The following is a 14,495-nucleotide window of genomic DNA, read 5'->3' on the forward strand; positions in this document are numbered from 1 at the left end:
ATATTCCTGCAGTTCTTGGCTAGTTAGAAGGAAGAACTTGCTGACAGCAGAGCCATTCAGATGAGCTGGAAGTGGGTTCCCTGTCACTGGAAGTGTGCAAACAGGAGTTAGGATACCACAGCAGTCAGATGCCAAGAAGGAACACAGTACTGTTGGAGCTCAGCGGAGGGAGGTGGACGGGGACCTCAGGGAAAGCTTCTAAGGAGGTGAGGTGGGAACTGGGTCTGTTAGGCTGGGAAGGAGTTGAGAGGCAGGGATGGGGGCAAGGGCCAGGTCCCAGAGTGACAGCCTGAGCAAAGGCAGAGGCATGCAGGGCCTGACAAGTTCATGGAGTTGGGGCATAAGGGAGAGGGGAAATGAGGAAGGCAGGCAGTGTTAGCTGCAGTGAAAGGTGCCACCCACCCCTGAGGAACTCCCTCCCTCACGTCACCTCACTCCCCTAATCCTGGGAGGTTATTGGGCTTTTCAGAGAGAACAATCTTGTCTCAATTCATCCTTGTGGCCCCAGGGCCCAGTCTAGGGAATGTCAGTGGATGCTGGTCAAATGATGCGAAGAGGGCCTCTTTATAGTGTTTATTAAACCAAGGACCAGGTGTTGGGTAGGGCCGGTGGGGGAGGACAGAGCTCTCACTGTCCTGTGGGTGTCCCTGTGGGACCAGCCCCCTGACGCCCACATGGCCACGTATGGCTGGCTTTCACCCAACACCTCCTCCCCCAACCCATCCCCAGGACACAATATTACAAAAGCGAACAAATGCAATGTCCTTCTTCTTTTACAAATGGCATGTTTCCATCCCCTGCCAGCAGGGACCTGGATGGGGCGGGGGATGGGGGGGTGGGGGTGGGGAGGGGGCGGGGGAGTGGGGGGTGTTGAAAGTGACAGTCCATTAAAAAGGCAACAACTTTTATTAACCGCATGCTAAGGAGAGAGCCCAGGGCTGGGAAGCTGAGATGCCACCCTGGCGGCGGAGCATAAACATGGGTGGGGTCTCCCCTACCTCCTTCACTGTATTCTCAGTAGGATGAGCTGTCGGGCATAGGGCCAGTGGGGTCTGAGGGAGCTCAGGAGCTCAGGGCCTGGAGGGGTTCCAGGACTGCATCTAGAGGCAGTACCTCAGGGGTCAATGGGCGCATTTCCATTCTTGATGCTGGGGGACCACCCCCCCCCCAGTGGGAAACTGGCAGGGCTGGGACTGGTATCCCTGAGGCTTCTAGAGGCTCCGAGGTGAACTGACTTAGCCTGTGCCACAGCCGGTTACCGGGCCCAGAGTGCCACCCCCGAGGCCCTGGTCTCTCCTTCTGGGGACGACAGGGAAAGGGCACAAATGGCAGGATGTGAGCCTTGGAAGCAAGGGGAAGCCCAGAAAGGGGAGAGGGAGGGCATGATTTAGAGAAGAGAGAAAAGTGCAAAGGGGCCCTGCTGGGAGGCTGGACATTGGGTCCATTCACGCTTCTGCCACTGTAGGACCTCAGAATAGCATTTTTCCTTCCCTAGGCCTGAGTTTCCCCATCTGGCACATGAGGAGGTGGACTAGATTTTTTTCTCCAGTCCTTTCTATAAAGTTCTATCCAGAGTTCTAGGGGAAGAAAAAAGGATGAAGTAGGCCTCACACGCCCAGAGCAAAGAGAGGGCTGTGTCGTAAAAGAAACCCATGCCTGAGTGGCTGGACCTCTGCCCCGCAGCACTACCTCCCACCCGCCCTCCTCCTGTCATGGGTCAGGTTGGTCCAGGCCTCAGGGAAGGCACTTTGGGGACAAGTAGGGAAGGACAGCAGGGGACTGCTGTCTGGTTTGGCATCGAAGACCCTCGGCTTATGGTCTGGGGAGCAACACAGACAAATGGGCGAAACCTTGCTCCTGGGTGTGGGTCCCAGGTCCAAAGCCTCTCTTTCAACGATGCTACCACACAGGCCTGCAGAGCCCCTGCTGGCATTGGCACATTAAAATATAAACTACCCAGGACCAGAGGGAGCCCAGGGCGAAGTCTGTCACATGGCCCCAGGCCACACCATTCGTCACAAGGTATCAGCTAATTCCCGGGTGTGTATGCAGTGCAGGGCCACCTTGGGGGCGGAGCCAGGCTGCCGGGGGTAGGTGCCCTCCCGCACCAGGCGCCGGCACTGCATGCCCTGGCCCACGCTGACGCTCTGCAGCGCTGGGAGGTGGAGAAGCAGCTTCTCGGGCAGGGGCACCAGGCCCGTGCCTGACAGGTCCAGCTCCTGCAGGGAGCCCAGGCCTGAGAACACCTCGGGTCCTGCCCACTTGAGCTTGGGGTTGCTTGACAAATCCAGGACCTGCAGGCCCTGTAGCTCACGGAAGCCATAGGGCGCCAGCTGGGGGAGATGCTGCAGGCTGCCCAGCGACAGGTGTGTAAGGCCCGCCAGCCCCTCGAAGGCCCCTGGGCCGATGGCCGCCAGTGGGTTCCCGTCCAAGCTCAGGTAGCGCAGGGGCAAGTCCCGGAGGTCGGGCACGGTGTGCAGCCGGTTCCAGGCCAGGTTCAGGCTCTGGATGGTGGGGGCCGGCAGGCTGGCCCGCGCGGGGTGGGGCACGAGGCTGTGGAGCAGGTTGTGCGAGAGGTCCACGTGCAGCGCCCTGCCCTGGCTGTGGGTGGCGAAGGCGGACACGGAGACTTCGCGGAGCCGGTTGTGGCTCAGGTTCACGTCGCTCAGGGGCGAGCTGGTGAAGCTCTCGGCGGGCAGGGTGGCCAGGCCATTGTGGCTGAGGTCAAGTGACTCCAGGTAGCGAAGGCGGGAGAAGGCCGTGGGCGAGAACCTGGTGAGCAGGTTGTGGCTGAGATCCAGGCCGGCCAGCGTGGTGTAGCCTGGGCCTGCCAGCATGGACTCGTTCACCGTCTCCAGCCGGTTGGAAGACAGGTCCAGGTGGGCTGTGTCCAGGGGGATGGGCACGGGCACGATGTGAGGGCCCAGGCCACTGCAATCCACTCGCGTCAGGCTGAAGCTGTCGAAGAGGCCGAAGGTCTCCACCTCACACTGGCATCCAGGGAAGCAGGGCCGGGTGGTCTGGGCCTCACCGGCGGCCAGCAACAGCAGCAGGGGCCACAGCATGGTGTGGGCTAGAAAGAGAGCCACAGGTGAGGGCTGGCGGCAGGCACCCCATACCAGATGGTTCTAAGTCACCCCGTAAGACACCAGCCGATGTGTGTAGGCACAGCTGCAAATTGCCACCAGCCCCTCAGTGCCCCCAGATGCTTTCCCTGAATACCCCTCCGTATATACTTCCTAGTCCCTATTCCTCTCTGGCCTTAGTCTCCCCATCTGTATGGTAAAGGGGGTTAGGCCAGATGGCTGGATTTTAAACTGGAAGCAGGAGAACCCTTCCTTAAATAAGATTAGCAGGTGAAAGTGGGCCTGTTCTGGTTGAAGTGAAGGTGAGGGCCTGGAGCCTTCCTTGGATGTTAAGGAACCCAGTTGGAAACGCACTGGACAGGATGGGTCTTTGGCTGGCCTCTCCAGCTCTGAGGGTCTAGGGTTCATGGGTTCATCCTGACCCAGGCCCTACTGCGGAGGGGTCACAGCACCCCTAGCTTAGGGGTTAGGGTATTCCATTTACCTCTGCTGAGCATATGTTACATGCTGGGTGCTATGTGCTGGGTGCTGTGCTAGCTGCCTCCCTGCATGGTCCCACTTAACCCTCACAACCACAGAAATGGCAAGGCAGCAATGCTGTCACCACTTCACGAAGAGGGAACTGAAACTTAGAGAGGTTCAGAATGCATGGCCACAAGGAAGTGGGAGTGGAACCCAATGGCTCACTGCCGTGGTTTGGCAGTGGCTGAGCCATGCCTGAGACCCGCACTCCAGCTTCCCAGACAGAGGTCTCTTCCTGCAAGGGGGCTCTGCAATGACTGTCCCCCCCTCACTCCTTTTGCGGGTAACAGTGGCTGGGTCCACAGTCCTAAGCCCTCTCACCTGGCCTGGCCTCCAGAGGCAGGATCCTTCATTCCAGTTGGGGACCCTGTGCCAAGCCCCTTCCCCCTTGCCCTGCCCTGACCCCCAGCTATTAGGGCTGTTACACCTCTTTGGCCCTTCCTTTAACCTAGGGCAGGCAGCTGGGCTGGTTCCCCCATTATACAAATAAAGAAATAGAGGCTCAGAGAGGAAAAGGGTTTTACCCCAAACCAGTAAAAAGCAGGGCAGGATTAGAACCCAGGCCCGCTCAGTCCCAATTCCTTTATTTTCATCTGCTGCCTCCAGCAGGACTGGCAGGAGAGATGGGGTCCAAGGGGGGCTCTTCCCACCGACACAGGCTACGATGCAAGCCACTGCCTCTCCCCTGGCTTCAGTTTCTCTCCCTGGACAATTGTAACAGCAGCTGCCATTGACGCCGGGCACTGCATGTACACTGTCACCTTCAGTCCTCATACCCATGCACGTCTGTAGCTCCTCGGACAGTGGTGCTCGCAGGAGGAGGAGAGAGAGGGTTGAACAGTGAAAGCCTCTAACTGGACAGTCTGTGGCTACACTCTCCCTCTGCACAGCAGCCACTCAGCCCACGAGATAGAGGGCACTAACTAAGCCTCACTCTAGCAGGTTCTTCAGCTCTGCACCCTTGCCCCGCTGCTTCATCTTCCCCCAACCTGTTCCTCCCCCTGGGCTTCAGGGAGGGGTGGACCTGGGACCTGCCCACCTTGTGGACTGGGGGTGGCTGTGGAGGGAGCATCAGGATAGTATTACTAGCCCTACGTGAAAGTTTGAAGGGGCAGCCACTTGATCTGCACTTGGGCTCGGAGCACAGGCAGGGAGAAGGGGCGCTATTCTCCCCTGCCCCGCTATGTGGGCCCCTCCTCTCCTGCCCCGTTCTGCTGTAGAGTCCAATTTGAGGATTAAACCCGGCCCAGGTGCATCCTGGGCTTGGCCCCAATTGAGGCAGGACAGAGTGTTCCAGTGTCTGGAACTGAAAGGAACGTATTAAGTTACCTCACACCCCCTTTGTTCCCCTGGTGAGCTTCTCACTGCAGGGGTTCATTACCACCTAGGGCCTCGTCTTCCCTGCTAAGCTGATCTGCCCATACCTACCCTTCCTGGGGTTTAAACAAACACCAAAGACGCACAAAAAGGCCCCAAGATTACCCTTTGGTTCCCAAAGGTGATTATACAATGTGCCTCTTAAGTGCCAAATGGCCCCTCATGAGCTCCTGCTTCTGTAACACCGCCCAACGCTCCCCCTCCCCCTCTAGAGAGGGGGGCCTCTCAGGCCTCGGCTTCGTCCTCTCTACCACAAGCCAGTATTTCCTGCCCTCCTCACATACGTTGACGCAACTTTCACTGTAGTGCGATGCAAACTGTGAAGAGCTGTGCACACGTGCTGAGTGGTCACCACTGAGCCACGGAGGCAATGGTGGTGACAGCTGATACAGAGGGAGCAGGAGTGTAGATTGAGACCCGCCTGGGTAACTGTGCTTGTGAGGCTCCCAGGGCACTGTGGACAAGGTCTCTGCTCAGCCCTGCACGGTGGACACCTCTCCCTGGGCCGCTGTTCTGTGCTAGGTCTGGACGTTAAGTGGAAAGTGCTGACAGTGACAGAGCCTGTCCTCACTAAGTGCTGGACACATGTTCCCTCATGCCATCCCGTCACTCCAGGAGGTAAGCAGCCTTATGTCCATGTTACAGTGGAGGAAACCGAGGATGGCAAGAGGAAGGTAGTAGAGCCAGGAGGTGAACTCAGGCCTTTGTAACCTCGTAACTGGCTTGGTTCAAGTGGAACGTGTACTTCTGTGTGTTGCTGGGGAGAGAAGAGCTAAGCATCCAGAGTCCTAGGGCCACGCTCCAGCTGCCATCGGCTGCTGGGACAGGTAGGTACCAAGCTTTCTAATACTCAGTGGCTCTGGGGCTTTCCTGAGGTCACAGCGGAGCTCAGAGTCCTCTCAGGGCCGTCCAAGGCTGTTGGGAGAAGAGAAGGAAGAAATCTCTGAGATGCCTCACAACTTTGCACCCAGAAGGGGGCAGAGGCAGAGGTGTGGGCTAGTGGTCTTTGAGGGTCAGTGCCCCTGTTCTGCTTAGAGGCAATGTCCCCTTTGGGGTAACATAAGGAGGGGTGCCTTCATGTGAGTGTCTCACGAGACGCTGGGGTCTGGCATTGCTGCTTGGAGCAAAAGATCCAGGAGCCAAGGGGAGGGCAGAATTTTCCCAGGAGGAAACTGAGGGAAGATAAGGAAATCCCCTGTTGGGGGCACAGTCCCTGATAATTTCCAAAAGACCTTTGCTCATTTGAGCTGTGAGGGCTGCAGAGCAGTGCATGCAATCCCTCACTTTAGTGATGAGGAAGCTGCGGCCCAGAGAGCATGCAGTGACTTGTCCCTGGGTCCTCAGTGAGGTGATGGCAGCCAATGCTCAGGCTCTGACTCCTGACTCCTGGCTCCAGGACCAAGATTTCCAGCCCAGTCAAGATGCCTGTGGAATCTCCCAGGGATCTTATGGAGTCAATAAAAATAATGCTCAGAAGAGTCTGCAACCTCATGGAGGAGGGGGCTGATGCCATAATGCTAGAGATCATAAGGATAAATTGCATGCTAAGAAAAGTATAACTATGCATTAAAAAAAAAACCAATGTAAATCGTAATTTTAGAAAGTCTAGAAGAAAATACGTCAACCCAGTAGTGGTCTTTCTTTAGATGGTAGAACTTTGAGTGGTTTAACCATGTCTTAATCTCCTTTTCTCCTCTTATTTCCTCTCTTATAGTAAAAAATATCTATAAAACACACTGAGTAATGAAGCTTCCTAATAGGACTGCCTCATGGCCATCTCTGCTTTCTCTGATCTTGGCTAGCCACAATCTGAGCCCCGGTCTCCTCATCTGTAAAATAGAGATGTTAAGAGCCATCTCACAGGCCTGTCACGAGGATGAAACATAATGGTGGGAGTAAGGCACCCAAGCAGGGTTCCCAGCACAGGCGAAGGGTACAGTGGGGACCCCCTGCCTCCCTCCACAGGGTGGGAGTGGGTGGGGTGGGGATAAGTGGGTGGGCCTGACCCCATCTCTCTTGCTCCTTCCTCCAGCAAATATGTATCAAACATGACAAAGCTCTTACCACTGCCCTGCTGGAAAGCAGTTCTTCCCTAGGAAGCCACACTATGACTATGCTGTTTCTCAACAGGGCTGCTGGGTCTGGGAAGGGATGAGTAATGTGAGTTCCTCTTCACAGAAACCATTAGCCTCAGCTCCACGGAGAGGAAAGGCCTTCTTAGAGAGTGAGAAGGCCTTGGACACCAACTTGCAGTGTGAACAGAGCAAGTCACTTTACCTGGACCAGTTCCTTCAGCTGTGAACCTGGGATGCTAATGATGGTCCTATCAGGCTCAGAGAGGATGGCTGTGAAGATTAGACTGAGAAGACCAATGCCCCAGTAGAGAAATGAGGCCCCAAGGGGTAGAAGCCACATAATGGAAACACTGTACCTTTTCATTTTACCTATAATATCCATAGCCACTGCAGACAGAATTAATCAACCACAGCACTAAATTGCTAAGTGCAAGGCAGTGTACTAGGCCCTGTGAGGTCTATGTTGGGGTCAGGGTGGGAGATCCCAGGGCCCCTGTCCTCATGGGGCTTACAAATCTGCAACGGGGACAGGAGAACAACTCATATCAAGATCACTAGCACCTGCCTTAGATCCAGGAGATCAGGACTCTAGTTCCGGATCTGCTACTAATTGTGTGACCTTCACAGTTTTCTTTCTTTCCTGGAGCCTCAGTTTTCTTTTCTGTGTAGTACTGACTCTGCCTCCCTCCCTCCCTCTGGGGCCCTGTGATCTACCCTCGGGAGAAAGGGAAAGGCAGACAGGTATTCACCATGGAAGGCCAGGGGGGATCTCTGGCCCAGGATACATCACTTACTTTCCAAACCCTGACCTGCAGATAAAAGGCATCTACTGATCAGCCAGGTTATAGAACACAAGGGCAGCAGGACAAAGGCTTAGTAACTGTAGCCACCCTTGGTTAGGGGGATATAGCATAAGGTCCTCTGGGCAAGGGCCATGAGTTATTCCTTGTTGGGCCCACTGTGACTCTAAGGAAAGTGTACAGATGGCCCGTGAGGTCAAAAGAGTCAGTGGTGTGGCCCTAACAGGCCCCAGGCAGGTCTCCCCACTGCGACACTCCAGACCCTGCTAGGAGAACCTCTAAAACAGCTTTGGCTACATCATCCCCCATCTCAAAAACCACCTGACTTCTACTTTACCTACAGAAATCAAGCTCCCTCTGGCACAGAGGTATCTGCAAGTTGTCCCCACCTTCCTCCCTCCTTCAGCTGAACTCCCCTCTTGATCTGAACCTATGGTGGTGGCCTTTGGACAACTCTCAGCCTCTGCTCATACTTTTCCAAACTCAGAGAATTCCAGGGCTGGAGAGCTGGAAGGCCCCTCAGAGATCACAAGTAACTGAGGCCCAGAGACGGGCAGTGATTGCAAGTAAACGGCAGAGCAGGACCCAGGACCTGGGTTCTGATGCCTCACACTATTGCCAGGACTGCCACATCCCCAGGCCTGCCCTGGCCCTGCCAGTGCAACAAAGCCCGTTCTGTCCACTCAGGGTCCGGGGCCACGCCCCCTCCTTTCCTTGCTCCTGGGCCGGGCCTCTCACACCACACTATCAACACACCTCCTTCAGACACACACTCGGTAAATTCTCTGCCGTTATTTACCCGCCCGTTTCCTGACTTGAAGTGTGAGCAGCTTGGGGCAGTGACCCTGCCTTCTTCACCTGTTCATCCCTTCCCCTACCTGGGGCCGCAGCCAGGCCTGGCAGGCCCGGCAAACACACTGGATGAATGAAGAGCCCAGAATTTAGAGTCAACCACGGGACTCACACCCGGCTGTGAATTCAGCTCCGTACCTACTAGCCTTGGGCATGTCTCAACCTTGCTGAGGCTCAGTGTCCTCAACAAGGGTGACAACACAGGATTGGTGAAAGCATTAGGGGACAGCGTGTGAAACAGGCAGCTCAACTGCCACACCTTGAGTGCTGAATGCATAGTAGACAATGATGGTGATGATTTATTAAGCTTCCTGAAGGCAATGACCGTGTTATTCCTTGTTCTGTTCCTCCCTACCCAACTACCCAAAGAGGTGCCAGCACCCGGCGGATCTGTGACTACTGTGCCAACATCCTCTGGTCACCGTGCTGGTGTCTGCTGACAAGGCCCCAACCTCCCTCCTCCTCTGAGGAGGGCTCCCTGGGGTTAGGGATTCCAGCTCGGGTCCTCCTGGCTCCAGCTGCCTGCCCGTGGTGCTGTATCCCAGCATCTCGGGCCCCTAGATTTGCCAGCTCCTCACCACAACTTCAAAGGGGAGTCCCTGGCCAAGGGGTGAGGCGGGCAGGGGGCCGAGCTCCCACCTGAGACGGGCTCTGTCTCCACCGGCTGCTCCATGCTGAGACGCCTCCAGCCCTACTTATGTTCATCGTGAGCTCCCTCAAGCTGACGCCAACGAAATCCCCAGGTGGAAATTCCATTAACGTCCTGGCCCCCAGTGGCTTAGTCAGTTCTGGAAACGCAAGGCAAAAAGAACGTCAGGGCCAAACTCCCGGAGCCTTGCGGGTCGGCTCCCCCAACAGAAGCTCTAACGCTGCACATCTGTACAAACACGTCAGCTTGCCACGCACTTCTACAGCAGCATCTCGTTTCTGCCTCACCACAACCCTTGACCGTGGGGATTACTGTCCCTGTTTTGCAGACAAGGAGACTGACATTCAGCTGAGGAGGAGAGGAACCAGGTCTCAAACCTACATGTCTGAGCTCCAAATCCAATGCTCCTTATATGGCTGTGCCCCAACTTACAAACGGGCATGTGTGGATCGTGCTGGACTATAATTACACTTACCTGTCTGTCCTCCTGTGGGCAGGAATGGGGTTAGGTTTACTTTTATGTCCTTGGGCCTGAGTGCCGGGTCTGGCACAGAGCAGGTACTATATGAAGATATACCAGGCAGTTAGAATACTACCACCTCGCCAAAGGATACCTCTCAACCTTCCCAATGCCTCCTCAGCTCTTATCTGTTCAGTCACCCTGCAAGATCAGCAGGTTACATGGCATTGTATCTATTTTACAGCTGCGTAGAGACCCAGAGAGGTTCGGTGATCTGCCCAGAGTCACACAGCCAGTGAGGTCAGAGGCTGGACTCAGAATCCAGGTGTTCTGACACCGAGTGCCTAGCTTCCTCCATGACATCATCCCTGGAGGATAATCTACAGGGAAACAGACAAGGCTCCCAAGACTATTTTCTCCATTCTGAAGCTTCGCAAGTTCCCTTTGGCCTGAGGCATGTGTGGACACACGGGCAGGCAGTGTGGGGCAGAGGAAATGGGTTTTACGGTCAGGCACACCAGGTTCCAGCCCCACCATACCTCACCTGCCAGGAGGCCCTCTCCCCTCTGAGTCTGAGTCTTCATCTGTAACATGGTGAGAAACCTAGTACTGCTCCCAGCAGGCCACTGGGATGATCACACAAGGTAAAGTAAAGACTCAGCCCTGGGCCTGGTACACACCGGTGCTCACTGCATGTGGGTTCCTGCCCCCTAATGGGTGATTTCAGGGGCCAGGAAGGAAAAAGGAGCCGTGACACCAGCAGATCTGAAAGCAAGGCAGGGGCAGAGGATAGAGAAGACGACAAAGTGGATTCTTCCTTGGATTCTCTCCCAGTGCACCATCCAGGGTCCTGCTTGGGCTACAAGCACTGACCAGGCTCTACCAGGGAGGTGGTAAGGGAGTTTGGAAAGGTCGCAGAGGCCAAAGCAGGCTGAAGGAGTTGTGTCACCTGTGACAGAATGAGACTCAGCAGCTACCACTGGGTGGGTGGCTCACTGTCTTCCCCCTCCCTCCCCCCGCCACCCCAACCTTGCACAGGTCAGGTTCAGGAGACCTCCTGGCCTGGATTGCTCCAACAGCCTTGTTCCTGGCCCTCTGCTTCCAACTGCCGGCCATGCTGGGCACCAGAGTACAATCCCGGCAGAAGACCAGGACCCCATCACTGCTCCTGGTTTAAAACCTATCCTGCAAAGACAGCTTGCTAGTCTAGAGGCCCGTCTTACTCATCGGGCCCCACATCTCTGCACAGGCTGTTCCCTCGGATGAAGATGACAGAGACACCCTTCTTTTCTTTGTTTTCCATGCAAACTCTCACTCATTCGATTCAAAAGTCACCTCCATGTATAAGCATCATGTCATCTTCAAACAGTGACAGTTTTACTTCTTTTCTGATTTGGATTCCTTTTATTTCTTTTTCTTCTCTGATTGCTGCGGCTAAAACTTCCAAAACTATGTTGAATAATAGTGGTGAGAGTGGGCAACCACATAGCTGATTCACTTTGTTATACAGCAGAAACTAACACAACACTGTAAAGCAACTATACTCTAATAAAGATGTTAAAAAAAAAAAGTCACCTCCTCTGTGAGGTCTTCCCAGTCTAACCTGCCCGTCATCCGGTAAAAGGTCACCCTCTCCCTGGGCTCCAGTGGCCCCTGGGTGGCCCCGTCAAGATACGACACACTTTGTGCTGTGTGGCCATCTCCAAATCTGACCGTCCATCTCCTCTCCTGTATGGGGCCTGGCCATGCGAATGGGATAAGCCAGATGAGTGAAATGTCCTAGGCAAAAAGCTTCCCTCTGCTTAGGAGAGGGTACCAGTGGTCCAAGCTTGCAGGATACTTAGGGCTTTCCCGGGGGGTGATATCAAGTTTAGAACCATAGTAGATGCTGGCTCTGCCTTCTATTGTCAGTGCAATCCAACAAGTGTCTGCATGATGTAATACAGACTACAAACCTCTTCTCGTTTTATTAGCACATGTAATTCATTATCCTATTTAACATTCACAACAGATCAGTGAGACCGGAATTACTAACCTCATTTGAAGGATGAGGAGACTGAGAATCAGAGAGGTAGAGTTGCTTGCCTAAGGCCACAGAGCTAGGAAGCAATGAAGTAAGTGAAAATCTCCTCTGACTCTAAGAGGCTGGAGCACTTAGCCTCCAGATTGGTCTCCCAGGCTCCAGTACCACCCACAAGCCAGAGAAAGGTCTCCTAGAATTACCAACGCCACCCTGTCATGCCAGCTTAAAAAACCCTCCAGCAGTTCTCCACTGCCTAAATCCCAGCTCCTAGGTCTGGCATTCAATGCCCTCATATTTGGCCCCTGCCTTCCTTCCCAGCCTCAAGTTGAATTCCAACCCTCCCTCTCCAACCTTGCATCTGACAGTCCACAATGCTGACCACCCCTGCACTGTTTCAGAACACACAGAGCCGGGCAGGGCAGTTCCCTCTGTGGGAGATACCTCCTGCCTCCCTCCCGGGTGTATTCACCTGGGTTCCCCAGCCTGCTGCTTTCCAGCCTTCCCTTCCTGGGCTGTAGGAGCTCCAGCCCACCTTACTTCATCCCTACCTAACTTCAAAGCCACCTCCCCTCTCCCTCTTCAAAAGAGCAAATTAGTGCCTGGGAATTGGTCAAGTCAGAATGGAGGTGTTAAATATCAAAGTGCTTCCAGGTTCTAGGATCTCAACCAGTCAGCCAGAACAGGAAGGGAGGAGAGAAGCTGTCAGCACCTCCCTTTCCAGAAGGGAAACTGAGGCCCAAAGAGGGAAAGGAAAGTGCCCACAGTGAGGTGAGTGGCTTGCGCCCATCCTTCACGTCCGCAGCATCAAGCAAAATTCTAGGTTAAAGACTGGGATGGGTGGGGGTTAGGGGCAGGGGAGGGAAGGTGTTAAAGGGTTATCTTTGCCACCCAGTATCAAAAGGAGGCTCCCGGCAGCCTGAGCCCCTCCTTCTCAGGTAAGACCTGAGCTCTGCAAGTCTGGACTTATCCGAAGGGTAGAGCAGGCAGGGAGGATCAGAAGCTCCTGAGTCACCTCCTCACCCAGGCCAAGTGTGGGCGGGCACTGCACCCCAGGCCGTCTCTGCCTGCGTTGGTTATCGCCACCGCACGCTCTGCCCCGCGAGGGAGTTCTCACCCTCTTCCATTACAAGGTGACTGCGGCTCAGAGAGGCTGAGCAACTTGCCCAGTGCCATATTGTGGGCCAGTGGACATCCCATTCGAAACTATAGTGTGTGCAAGGTTCCTCCTCCCAGCAGCCCAGCTGGGGGTCCCGGGAGCCGGCGCCGCGGGCAGCCGTCGTCGCCTTCTCACCTACGGGATTGGAGGGCTCGACCCCCCCCGCCCCCGCCCCCCGCCCCCCGCCCGGGGCAGGATACAAACGGAGAGCGGATCTCAAAGCGGAGCCGGGGGCAGTGGCTGGCCTCTCCGCCAAGCAGACACATCTTTCTCGGTCACATACACTCTCTCCGAGGAGCGTGGGGCGGGCAACACCAGCTGCCCGCTCCTCTCCTCTCTTCAGCCCCCGATCGGGGGTCAGGACCGGCTGCTTACCTCTCTCCTCCCAGCCGGTTCGGCTGGCGTGTGCGGCACGCTCTGCCCAGCCTCGGCTCGGGTCAGTCCTCAGGCGCTGCCGATTGCCCCACCCACAAATCCTATCCCATCCCCTCGCGGCTCTAAGGACCCATGGAGGTGAATGAGGGGAGGGCTGCCAGCGCCCCCCGCCTGAGCTGCAGTGGGGAGGAGGACGGGCGCTGTTGCCGAGGAACCGGGAGAAAAGTTTGAAGCCAAGTCTGGGCCCGGGTGGACAGCAGGGGAGCGAGGAGTTGGGGCGGTGTCTGGCTCTCGGCGCGCACATACTCCACGGACACCCAACCCAGACACGTCGACAGGCACAGACCACGTACGCGGACACAACGATGCGCCCACCAGCACTCACAACCAAACGCGGGCCCACGAAACGTGGACACAGGCGCAAAACAGCCTCCTCAAATCACGGACATACAAAGGCACAGGCAGATGCATGTCCCCGGACCAAATTCACAAAGACCCACAAACGCGAGATGCACGTGTCCGCACAAAGACCCCAGAGGCGCCGGCCCACGCCCACGGCCCCCGGTCACAGCCTTTGTCTCCTGGAAGCCCCCTTCTAGGTCCGGGCTCCCCACCCTGGCCGAGTCCCGGGCGTCAGGCCGCCGCTGTCGACGCCCTGGGTCCAGGAAAAGTTGAGGGGCCCCGGCCCCGCCCCTGGGTCCAGCGCCGTTCGCTCGCGGGATGGAGCTGCGAGGTTGGGGTAGGGGGGCTACTGTCCTTCGCCCGCTGCGCGGACTCCCGCTCCGCCCGGGGACCCGCACCCACCTGGAAGCCTGCGCCGCAGCCGCCTCGGCACGCTCACCCAGGCGGCCCGGTCGCGGGCCCTCTGGCCGGCGCTTTTCTCAGAGCGGCGCGGCCCGCCCCCCGGCCCCCCGGCCCCCCGGCCCCCGGCCCCCGCCCGCCGCTGGGCTCTCCCCGGCCCGCCCAGCGCCCAGTGGCGGCTCTGGCCAGCCGCCGGGCGATTTAGGGAGTGTCGCCAAAGTGCCGGCCTTTCCCAGCGCGTTCCCCGCTCCGCCCCCCGCCCGCCGGCGGAGCCCTTGCCCAGCCCGGGTTCCACCATAGGGAGCGTCTCAAAAGTGCG

At 56.5% G+C, this 14,495-nt stretch overlaps 1 protein-coding gene across 5 annotated transcripts; it reads right to left on the reverse strand.

Annotated features, from left to right (window-relative positions):
- Positions 1-558: 558 nt before the first annotated feature.
- Positions 559-14,273, reverse strand: TSKU (tsukushi, small leucine rich proteoglycan). Of its 5 annotated transcripts, none has more exons than XM_082629656.1 (3): positions 14,180-14,273; positions 9,352-9,500; positions 559-3,073 (listed from the first exon to the last, which is right to left on the reverse strand). In XM_082629656.1, exons 2-3 carry the CDS (start codon positions 9,383-9,385, stop codon positions 2,016-2,018), a joined length of 1,092 nt encoding a protein of 363 aa, XP_082485782.1. In that variant the 5' UTR covers positions 9,386-9,500; positions 14,180-14,273; the 3' UTR covers positions 559-2,015. The 5 variants fall into 5 exon arrangements, with proteins under 5 accessions (XP_082485782.1, XP_082485783.1, XP_082485784.1 ...); XM_082629657.1 differs by lacking the exon at positions 14,180-14,273 and adding an exon at positions 13,376-13,465; XM_082629658.1 differs by lacking the exon at positions 14,180-14,273 and adding an exon at positions 11,857-11,908.
- Between the last annotated feature and the right edge of the window lie 222 nt (positions 14,274-14,495).

Source organism: Mesoplodon mirus, assembly GCF_964341445.2.
Source record: "Mesoplodon mirus genome assembly, chromosome: 7".
In the NCBI taxonomy this organism is placed as follows: domain Eukaryota; kingdom Metazoa; phylum Chordata; class Mammalia; order Artiodactyla; family Ziphiidae; genus Mesoplodon; species Mesoplodon mirus.